Source organism: Marmota monax, unplaced genomic scaffold (assembly GCF_021218885.2).
Source record: "Marmota monax isolate L192 unplaced genomic scaffold, Marmota_monax_Labrador192_F-V1.1 WCK01_AAM20220418_F8-fsc00215, whole genome shotgun sequence".
In the NCBI taxonomy this organism is placed as follows: Eukaryota; Metazoa; Chordata; class Mammalia; order Rodentia; family Sciuridae; genus Marmota; species Marmota monax.
This window is the reverse complement of record NW_026695214.1, coordinates 2,586,522-2,597,227: the sequence shown is the minus strand read 5'-3', so window position 1 is coordinate 2,597,227 and position 10,706 is coordinate 2,586,522. Positions and strand designations below refer to the sequence as shown.

General features: G+C 56.4%; 1 protein-coding gene across 1 annotated transcript; it reads right to left on the bottom strand.

The window, feature by feature from the left end:
• Position 1: 1 nt before the first annotated feature.
• Cdc42ep5 (CDC42 effector protein 5) lies at positions 2 to 5,661 on the bottom strand. The gene is made up of 3 exons (XM_046430843.2): positions 5,397 to 5,661; positions 3,840 to 3,968; positions 2 to 531 (listed from the first exon to the last, which is right to left on the bottom strand). Exon 3 carries the CDS (start codon positions 529 to 531, stop codon positions 76 to 78), a length of 456 nt encoding a protein of 151 aa, XP_046286799.1. The 5' UTR covers positions 3,840 to 3,968; positions 5,397 to 5,661; the 3' UTR covers positions 2 to 75.
• Between the last annotated feature and the right edge of the window lie 5,045 nt (positions 5,662 to 10,706).

The following is a 10,706-nucleotide window of genomic DNA, read 5'->3' as shown; positions in this document are numbered from 1 at the left end:
CCCGGGCGCAAACCTTAGCCGTTTTATGTGCGCAGAAGTGGGGTGCCGGTAGGGAGGGCGCGGGGAACCTGACGCCTACAGACCAATGACATCGTCCAGCTCGAGGTCGGCGTTGGGGCGGCAGCGGGCCCTGGGGTGCTGCGCCTCGAGACGCGCGTCCACGTCGGGCTTGACGGCCGCGGCGCGCTCCGCGTCCATGACTCCCAGCACGGCGTCCAGCATGGAGGGGCCCAGGTCCAGGTGGAAGGACAGCAGCGGGTCGGCGGGAGCCGATGGGCGGGGGGCGGGCGCTGCGGGCTGCGGCACTGCGGCCGGCGTCGCGTTACGTGGGCTCCCCGCGGGCGGAGCGCAGGGTTCGGAGGGTGGTCCGCCGCCGTGGCGGCTCAGGAAGGAGGTGTCCCCGAAGGCGTCGCCGCCACGCCCCACGTGCAGTGTGTGCCGGAAGTCGCCGAGCGGCGCCGAGATGGACAGCGCGCCGCGCTCGGTCCTCTTCTTGGGCTGTGCGGGGCCCAGCTGCTTCAGCACCGGCATCTGTGGGGTCACAGGCGGTCAGCGCCGCATCTCTGGGAGCCCTGCCCAGCCCTGCCCCGCAGCCGTGCGGTCCTCGCGAAGGATGCTCTTCGCTAGGACAGGGTGGTGGTGGGGTGATTATTCAGATTTTACAGGTGGGGAAACTGAGGCTCTGAGAGGTCCAAGGTCAGAGATACCTGGACTCAAATCTCAGATTCAGATTTAGGCCTGCCTTACTCCAAAATGCGCAAGGCGCTCTGCTGATTGTCCTGAGAACTGATATTAGAACTTTCCTGTAGGTCAGGCAGAAAGAAGCTCCTCCACATTCCCTGCACAATGCTTCCCAACCTGACAGGTAGAAACTCCAGCTAGATGAGTCTGGAGATTCCCCAGGACCCATCCTTGCAGACAGGCCCTACTTTGTCCACTAGGGAAGGCAGGTTTAGTGTACACACACACACACACACACACACACACACACACACGCGACACACGAAGAGGCACAAAAGCCATAGCAAGTTCTAATTGGGGAGATTTGGGGGCTGGGGGATGCTAATATTTGCACAGCGTTTTGTAATTTAAATGATGTGGTTTGAGAGACCATGACCTAACAATACAATCCTCATACTTTGTAAGAAACTAATAATGCAAACCCCTCTTGGGTTAAAAATGGCAGCACGACACATATTTGAAGCCAGCTGCTTGAGAACTGTAGACTAGGTGCACCCTTGCTCTTTGGGATTGGACAGCAAACGGAAGTGCAGCCAGCCTCCGCCATGTCCTGGAACTGGGCAGTTTTTTATGGAACTCCTGGGAAGGACTTTGTTTTCACAGTCACAGTTATTATGATGAAAAGCCTTTGTTGTTGTTTCAATCGAAGCCCTGCCCTTTGCCAACTATATGAATTGAGATCTATTAATCTTTCTGTTTTCCTATCTATAAAGTGGATGAAATAATACTGCTTTCCTTACAGAGCACATAGCAAAGCTCCATTAAATAAAACAATATTTATAATTGTGCCAGCTGTAACTGGGTGCAGCAATGACAGAGGCTGAGGCAGAGGACCCCAAGTTTAAGGCCAGCCTTAGCAACTTAGTCAGACCCTCACCTCAAAATAAATAAATAAAAATGAGAGCTCAGCAGTAGTGCATCCACTGGTTCAATCTCCAGTACTGGGGGGGGGGGGGGGAGATGTTAGCCAGTTGGCAGAGCTAGTAGGCTAGTATTGGGGGAAAATGTTTCCCCAAACAATTGTGAAACAGAGTGTAGAACAAAGATAAGACTTGGTAAAACAGAATGACCAAACAATGCAGCCAACATTGTTTTTAGTGACCAGGATTCTGGGGTATATCAGCAATAGTGTGGAAAAAAGTACAGCAGAAAGAACTTAAAATAGTTTAGATGGATGTATTCTAAGTACTGCCCTACACACACACACACACACACACACGCACACACACACACTTTGCATTTTTTTCCCTCTGGGGAAACCTGTCTTGATTTGCCATCTCCCCAGTATTTATCACATTTCTCCAACCTTAACCTACATGAATAAATACACCTTTATTGTAACCCAGCACGCAACCACTCTTCCCTCCTCCCCTATAAAAGAAACAAAATCTTTATGAAATAAGGCAGTCCTTACATCATGGTAACTACTCTGATCCATTCTCTTTTAACATTTTATTTTTAAATGATCAACTCATTAAAGGATCTCCGTCCATAATTTAAAGGTCCTCTCTAGGTGCCAAGCAGTGCCCTTTATCTCAGCACTTGGCTCTGCATGAGTTGGGGGTGAAAGGTGGATCAGGAAGCCAGCCACCCAGGGTAGGCTGTGGCTGTGCCCAGGGCTGTGAAGCCCTGGGTAAACTGCTTAGCCTTTCCCACATCATTTCCTCATCTGGGAAATGGAATGATACGAATATAATACTTCAGAGTCTTTTGGCAAGGATTGGTGAGATGCTGCCAATCCCAATCTGAGCGTAGTAGCAGCACTCAGTGAAATGTTTAAGAAAGGCTGAAGGGAGTCCACCTCGGGTCATTCCCCCAGGTCCCAGAGAAGGAAACCAGCCAGAAGAGGACCCCTGACTTGCCTAAGCTCACAAAGCCAGCTCTGTGGGACTCCAGAGTCCTGCTAGGGCTCCTTCCACCGCCTGCTCCTCTTGAACTCACCACTCCCCTGCAGCTCCCTCTGCCCCCTTTTCAGGGCGCCCGTTGTCCTAGTGCCACACGGGGGCAAGGTAGCTGCCTTCCAGCACCGGGTAGCGCTTTAAGATGGTGGTTTCTGACATCATGCATGCTTGGCTCAGATTGTCATTTCCTTTTGGTGGCATCCTGAACAAGTTCCTCAGCCTAGCCCTGGGTTTACCCTCTGAAAACCAGGCACATCATGAAGCACACTGGCCACACTTGCCTTTTATTTCCAAGGCACTTATTCTAGATCAAGCACTGGTCTAAGTGTTTCACAGGATGAACTAATTCATTTAATCCTCAAAACAACCAACTAGGGGGAGACTGAGATTCTAATGTCCATTTTACAGAAGTGTGATGGCTGCAATACAGAGAGGCTGGGTATCTTGCCCTAGGTCACACAGGACTAAATGTTGCAGGGCAGATTTGGCGCCCAGGCAGATGAACTCCCGAGTCTAAGGATGATATCATATGCTTATAGCCACGGGGTTGTGCAATTGCCCGGGTTCAATCTGATACAAACGCCAAGCCCTTGCACCGTTAGATGTCTGTGGTTTTCTTTTCTCTTTTTCATTTTAGATGAGGAAAGAGTTTTCCAATGCCACCTATTCTCCTAGCTAGCCCCGGAGACCCTGGGCAAGTCACTCCCTCCTCCCCGCCTGGGTGTCCTCTAGATCAAGGGCTCTAATCGCCCCCTAGCAGGGTTGTAGGGCTTCGGACGATGAGGTCATGCTTGGAAAAAGTTCGTCACTGGCCACATCTCGTACACAGGGGCTGTTGTTTGGGACACACCAAACAGGCCCAGAGCAGGCCGCCCAGGCTGCAGGCCCTCCACCGGCCGCCCCCCCTTTCCTGCCCCCCGCAGGGCCCGACCCAGCTGCAGGGGTGGAGGGCACCGCCGGCTCACCTCTGCCCAACAGGGCGGAAACCACCGGCTCCGGATCCCGCCGGACTGGTTCTCAGAGCCGAGGGAGAGGCGGGAACAGGGGTGCGGCCGCTGGGGGACGGATTTCTGCGGGCCTCCCGGGCCTCCGAGGCCACGTGGCTGCTGCCGGGACTTCAGCCACAGCAGCCTCTGGCGGGCTGACCCTCTCCCCTCTCGTCGGGACCCGGGACCCCTGCCCACCATCGTCCCTTACCTCGTGGTTCTTTCTGAGCGGGGCAGGCGACAGCGGGGCTCGGGCTGGGACCCTCCCTGTATCAGAGTCCGCCTCCGCCTCGCCTCCTAGTCCCCCGCCCGCGCCTTCTTCCTTCGGGCGGGATTTCACCTGGTGGAGGAAGTGTCACACTGAACCTGGAGAGGACTCAGGACCTCGGTGTCGGGTCCCACCTCCTAAGCCCCCCACCCCCGCCCCCGCAGTCCCAGGTCCAGGAGACCCAGCCCCTAGCTTTCTTATTTCTCCTGTAGGGGAGGGGGGCACTCCTCCCTCGGACCCAGGGTCCAGACCCAGACCCCTCCCTCAGACCCGGGGTCCAGACCCAGCCTCCTCCCTCGGACCCAGGGTCCAGGCCCAGCCCCCTCCCTCAGACCCAGGGTCCAGGCCCAGCCTCCTCCCTCAGACCCAGGGTCCAGACCCAGACCCCCTCCCTGGACCCAGGGTCCAGGCCCAGCCTCCTCCCTCAGACCCAGGGGTCCAGGCCCAGCCTCCTCCCTCAGACCCAGGGGTCCAGGCCCAGCCTCCTCCCTCAGACCCAGGGTCCAGCCCCAGCCTCCTCCCTCAGACCCGGGGTCCAGGCCCAGACTCCTCCCTCAGACCCGGGGTCCAGGCCCAGCCTCCTCCCTCGGACACAGGGGTCCAGGCCCAGCCTCCTCCCCCGGACCCAGGGGTCCAGGCCCAGCCTCCTCCCTCAGACCCAGGGGTCCAGGCCCAGCCTCCTCCCTCAGACCCAGGGGTCCAGGCCCAGCCTCCTCCCCCGGACCCAGGGGTCCAGGCCCAGCCTCCTCCCTCAGACCCAGGGTCCAGGACCAGCCTCCTCCCTCAGACCCAGGGTCCAGGCCCAGCCCCCTCCCTCAGACCCAGGGTCCAGACCCAGCCTCCTCCCTCAGACCCAGGGGTCCAGGCCCAGCCTCCTCCCTCAGACCCAGGGTCCAGACCCAGACCCCCTCCCTGGACCCAGGGTCCAGGCCCAGCCTCCTCCCTCAGACCCAGGGTCCAGTCCCAGCCTCCTCCCTCAGACCCAGGGTCCAGGACCAGCCTCCTCCCTCAGACCCAGGGTCCAGGCCCAGCCCCCTCCCTCAGACCCAGGGTCCAGGCCCAGCCTCCTCCCTCAGACCCAGGGTCCAGACCCAGACCCCCTCCCTCAGACCCGGGGTCCAGACCCAGACCCCCTCCCTGGACCCAGGGTCCAGGCCCAGCCTCCTCCCCCGGACCCAGGGGTCCAGGCCCAGCCTCCTCCCCCGGACCCAGGGGTCCAGGCCCAGCCTCCTCCCCCGGACCCAGGGGTCCAGGCCCAGCCTCCTCCCTCGGACCCAGGGTCCAGGCCCAGCCTCCTCCCTCGGACCCAGGGGTCCAGGCCCAGCCTCCTCCCTCAGACCCAGGGGTCCAGGCCCAGCCTCCTCCGTCAGACCCAGGGGTCCAGGCCCAGCCTCCTCCCTCAGACCCAGGGGTCCAGGCCCAGCCTCCTCCCTCGGACCCAGGGTCCAGGCCCAGTCCTAGCCCACCCTAGCAAGCCCTGGCATAGGCTTTCTTCTTTACCTGCAGGAGAACCGTCAGCCCCTCTCGGGGGCCATGGAAGGAGCCCAGTCACACCTAGTCCTCCGTCTGGCTCTATTCCTTGTTCCTGGGCAGAGAGGGTTAAGCCACAAGCCCCTCCCAGCGTTCCTTATCCCCAAAAAGTTTGCCTCCAGGATTTAAAGGACGAGGAAGCAGTGGTGCAAGGGCTGAGGCCCCTGCGCTGGCTCTGGGGCAGGAGGCCAGGACTGGGTGTGCTCTACACGCAGAGGGCTGGGGGTGGATGCGCTGGCCCTCCCCGTGCCCAGCTTGGAATTTCCTGACACTGGGGAAGTCTGGCTGTTTAGCAGTCATTTAGAGTAATTTCTTCCAGATTGCAGCTGGTGGGGGAGTGCCTGTGTGCAGATTGGGAGAGGGAGGGAGACGGAGAGAGAGTCACCAAGACCAGCAGAAGAATGAAAGGGTCTGCAGAGGGACAGTTTGAGCCCTGCTGTGGGGCACCCCCTAGACAACTGTCCCTGACTGAAGCCACCCTCCATAGAAAGATCATTCCATCACTGTGAGCATCTGTTTATGGCGAAGAGAGTTGGGAGAGCAGAGGTTCCTGGGAGGAAGCAGGCTCAGAGGGAAGCAGGGAGGCCCGTGTGAGAGGCTGGGCCACTGGAGGGGGAAGTGGAGGCCCAGGTGGAGGACAGGGTGGGAGACTGCCCCAGTGGAGAGGTAGGCTGGGCTGAAGTTGGGGGAAAGGAGAGGAGTTGATTTTAGAGCAGGTTCTGACTGCGTGGGTCACCTGCTCTGTCCCAGACCTCTGCCCTTCCTGCATTTTCATGCAGGACCAGCCTCTTAATTTGTGAGGTCTAGTACAAAGGACAAGATGGGGCCCATGATCAAAATGATCAGGAAGAATTTCCAATGGGTCAGCATCAATTCCAGCCCCAGACCCTTCTGAGCCGGGGACCCTGGGGACCTCCCAGGGATCACGCAGGTCTGTGAGGCTAGCCCTTGAGCGGTGGGGAGGGTTAGGAAAGAGACAGGGAGGCCAGAGACCGGGCGACACACAGGGACTCCCACAAGGTGGATTTCAGTTTGCCCCGAGAGGCCAGGCTGCAGGCAGCTGGGAGCGGAGCCTGGGTCCGGGCAGGGTTAGGTGCAGGCATTAGCTCCCTGTGGACCTGAGTGGGGAGGGACTGGAGCAGGCCTGGGCTCAGTACCCTGAGCAAAGTCTTAGGGACAGAGGTAGTCACCAAAAACTCAGTAATGGAGATAAAAACATGAACCTAAATTAGCGATTTTTATTAATGTCAAATTCATATGACATAAAATTCACCAGCTCAGTGGTGAATTACAGTGGCATTTGGTACTTTCACACCCTTGAACAGCCTCCATCTCTGTCTAGATCCAAAACATTCCCTCATGCTGAGCAGCCACTCCCCCCCCCCCCCCCCCCGAGCTCCAGAGACCAGTGGTCAGGTTCTGACTGCGTGGGTCACCTGTTCTGGTGAGCCTGTGAGGACCTGTGTCAATGGAAGCATGCCTCAGGCAGCCTCAGGTGTCTGGGGTTTGCTGAGTGCTCTCCAGCATCCCGAGCACTGCCCTGCTGCCTGCGGTTCAGGTACACTAAGCCGGGCACGGTGACAGTCGGAGGCAGGGGAAGCTCTGCTTTGCTCAACCATGAGTCCCACCAACATCTCTCAAGGGTCACCCTGTTACTTAGAGTCAATGAATTGTGGGTGTTAACCACATCCACAGGCACCTATCCATGGCTACACTGGTGACTGGAGGGTCATCAAGTGGACAACGGAACCAACCATCACCCCAGGATAATATCCCTAATGTCAGGTCCATAACCCAGATCCCACCTGCCAATGGGATGTGACGTGGGACTAATGCAAGGGCATCTTTGGGGGAAGTGTCCTGCCTTCTGCAGTGACCATCAGAAGTTATCCCGATGTACATGGGCACTTCCTAGACATGAGCCCTGTGAGGTCACCCAGGGTCCCGGGCTCAGAAGGGCCCTGTGCTGGATTTAATGCTCACTCACTTGACATTCTTCCTGATCCTTTCAACACGGACCCCCACCTTGTCCTTTGCACTGGACCCCACAAATTAATTAGCTGGTCCTGCTTCGAAATGCAGGAGGGCGAGGCCCGGGCCAGAGCAGCGGAGACCAGCAACCCTGGCGAGATAAGAAGAGGAAAGGGACCTTGGACAAGTCCTGGCAGCAGCCAGAGAAGGAGGAGAGCTGCGTCCCAGAAGCCTGGGGAGGAATCAGCATCTCCGAAGCAGGCCAAGTACAGCAAATCTTGGGGTTCAGTGGGGAGATAAGGAAGTGCTGAGGAGAGAGGGCAGACGCAGGAGCCCCCTGAGAGGGGAGGCAAGAACCCTCAGGGAGGAGGGCACTCAAAGGCAGGGCTTTGTTTCTTTGGTTGGACTGGATACATTTGCTGTTATTTTGTTTCCTTTTTTTAAAAAAATGTAACTTGTCATGGCACAGGGATACATGAGCACATCCTCTCCTGGGAGAGGGCGGGGCAGCGGGGGGAGAGACAGAAATTTTAAGAAGGCTTCCGAGAGCTCCTCCAAACCAGTCCCCAGCTCAGCATCCCCTACGCTTGGTCTGGGGTGCACATTTCCCCGCTGGGGCATCTGCCCCCGGGCTCCCGGCTGTTTGGGGCTGGGGCTGATCCATTCCTGTGTTAAAGGTCCGTCCTGGGCACGGCGGGGTGCTGAGGAGCATTGCTGGGCTCTGTCTAGGGACCCCGGCAGCTCTCTCCCCACACACCTCCCACACTCCCAGTTTGAACAACCCAAGATGTTTCCTGACTGTCTTAGTGCATTTGGGTGCTAAAACAAAAGCCCACAGACTAGGTGGGCTTTTGTTTATGTTACTATAAGCAATGGCATTATATTAATATAAACATTACACTATTATAAACAATGGCATTGTCTGTCACAGTTCTGATAAAAGTTAGGAAGTCCAAGGTCCAACCCCAGCAGATTGGGGTCTGGCAGGGGGGCTGTTCCTGACACAACCTCACCCTCTGGCTGTGTCCTCATGCAGTGGAAGAGGTGAGGGTGCCTCTGGAGTCTCTTATGAAAGTACAGATTCCATTCATGAGGGGAGCCTTCATGACTTAATGTCCCCACATAAGAGAACTTCAGCATAGGGATCCGGGACACACATTCAGACCACAGGCAGTGCCCAGTACCCCCCCTAGGGTGTGAAGACCCCTTGGCTGAGGAGCTCCAATGTAGATTGCACTCAGGAAACATTCCGTGCACTTTGAATACACAAACGGGATCCTACGGGGTACCTTTGGGTCACCCCATTTTCCCATTCATTTTGGGAATCATTCATCATTAGTGCAGACTTAAAGAGAGAAGCTTGCTTCAGTGTAACAAAAGTACGTAACAAAGTAACAATAGCCGGTAATGCTTATTTATGTCTTATTAAAACCTTCCACAGAGGTGGGGAAGGGGTGGGAGCTGATGTCGTTGTCCTCCTCATTTTGCATCTGGGGAAACTGAGACACAGAGGGCGTTGTTTGCTGCTAGCAACTTAGCTAATGCAACTAATTTGTGTGGGTGTGCCGCAGTCTGGCTGGGCACAAAATCACGAGCCACCACACAGCTTGTAGATTCAAACAGCAACTCTTTATTCCTGAACTCACACCGGCACTCTACAAACACGTTCTGGGGAAATCCACGTTCTCTGCCCAAATCCACCCCCACTGGGCTTCTGTCTCCCAAAAAATACTGTCTGAATCCCGTGAGAACTCAAGGGGAACTCAGGCAGCAGGATACGCCCTGTTCCCAGCAGGAATAACCTTAAACCCGGATAGTCCTAAACCGGGAACGCCCTAAACCCGGATTATCCTAAACCGGGAACACCCTAAACCCGGATCCGCCTTGGTCCTTGAGCAAGGTCACCTACATGCAATGTCACTGCAAAATGTCCTATTTCCACGAGTCCTTCCACTAAGCAACATGGGGTACGCTGGCAAGGAAATTGTCATACCTACTTGGCTAATGGCTCCCAGCATCGGTGGACTTGGCAGGCCAGCCAGCTGCCCCTAACAGGGGAGACGCACGGGTGGTCGATGCAGAGAGGCGCCGGGGAGCAAGGAAGAACTGGATCCTGTCCCACAGAACTTTCTGGATTGTCATATCACTGGCACTGTCCAAACTCGGTAGCCAAGCGCCCTTCAGATGTGGCTAGTGGGGCTGAGGAACTGAATTTTTTATTTAAATTTCATCTTTTTCCAGTCCCGGGAATTGCACCCAGGGTCTCCTGTGCTGGGAGCCATTAGCCAAGTAGGTATGACAATTTCCTTGCCAGCGTACCCCATGTTGCTGACATGTTGCAGTGACATTGAATGTAGGTGACCTTGCTCAAGGACCAAGGCAGATTAGGGTGTTCCCGGTTTTAAGATAATCGTGTTTAGGACGTTCCCAGTTTAGGTTCCAGGTTTAAGGTTTAAGATTATTCCTGCTGGGAATAGGGCGTATCCTGCTGCCTGAGTTCCCCTTGAGTTCTCACGGGATTCAGACAGTATATTTTGGAGACAGAAGCCCAGTGGAGGTGGATTTGGGAAGAGAAAGTGGATTTCCCCAGAACGTGATTGTAGACGGCTGGTGTGAGTTCGGGAATAAAGAGTTGCTGTTTGAATCTACAAGCTGTGTGGTGGCTCGTGATTGTGTGCCCAGCCAGACTGCGGCATTTGTGCCCAGCCAGACTGTGGCACTCCTGTATGCCAGGGAAGTGCTCAGCCACGGAGCTGTACCCCAGCCCTTTTTATTCTGCACTTTTGACAGAGGCTCTCACTAACTTGTCCAGGCTGGCTTTGAACTTGCCTCAGCCTCCCGAGTGGCTGAGATTACCGGTGGACATGCCTGGCAATTCAATTTAATTTTAATTGATTCAAATTGGAGTGGTCACTGGTGTCCAGTGGCACCAGTCTTGGCCAGCCCAGGTGTGGAGAACTTGAGGAGGGTTTGGCCAGGGCCAGGGGAGGCCTCTCTAGAAGTGGGCAGGAGAGAGGACAGGAGCCCCAGAGGGCAGGTTTCTGGCCAGCGAACTTGGGGGCAGCTGGTGGGGAGGAAGGGGAAGTTGGGGGTCCCCCAGGAGCATTGTGGGGTGTATCTGATGGGCATTGCTTACTATCTCCTGGATATGGTGAGGACCGGAGTCCTCCAAGCCGGGCCTTACCCAAGGCCGCAGTGGCCACCAGCGCACTTCCACAGCATCTCAGGGGCAGGAGGCTGAGCCACCCAGGGGGAGGGCAGGATTTCTAGCCACCAAAAGGACTTTGCAAGATTCCTACCCAGGTGCAG

Bases quoted from the DNA above. Each gene is read 5' to 3' on its own strand.
- Cdc42ep5 (XM_046430843.2), bottom strand. From the start codon at position 531: ATGCCGGTGCTGAAGCAGCTGGGCCCCGCACAGCCCAAGAAGAGGACC.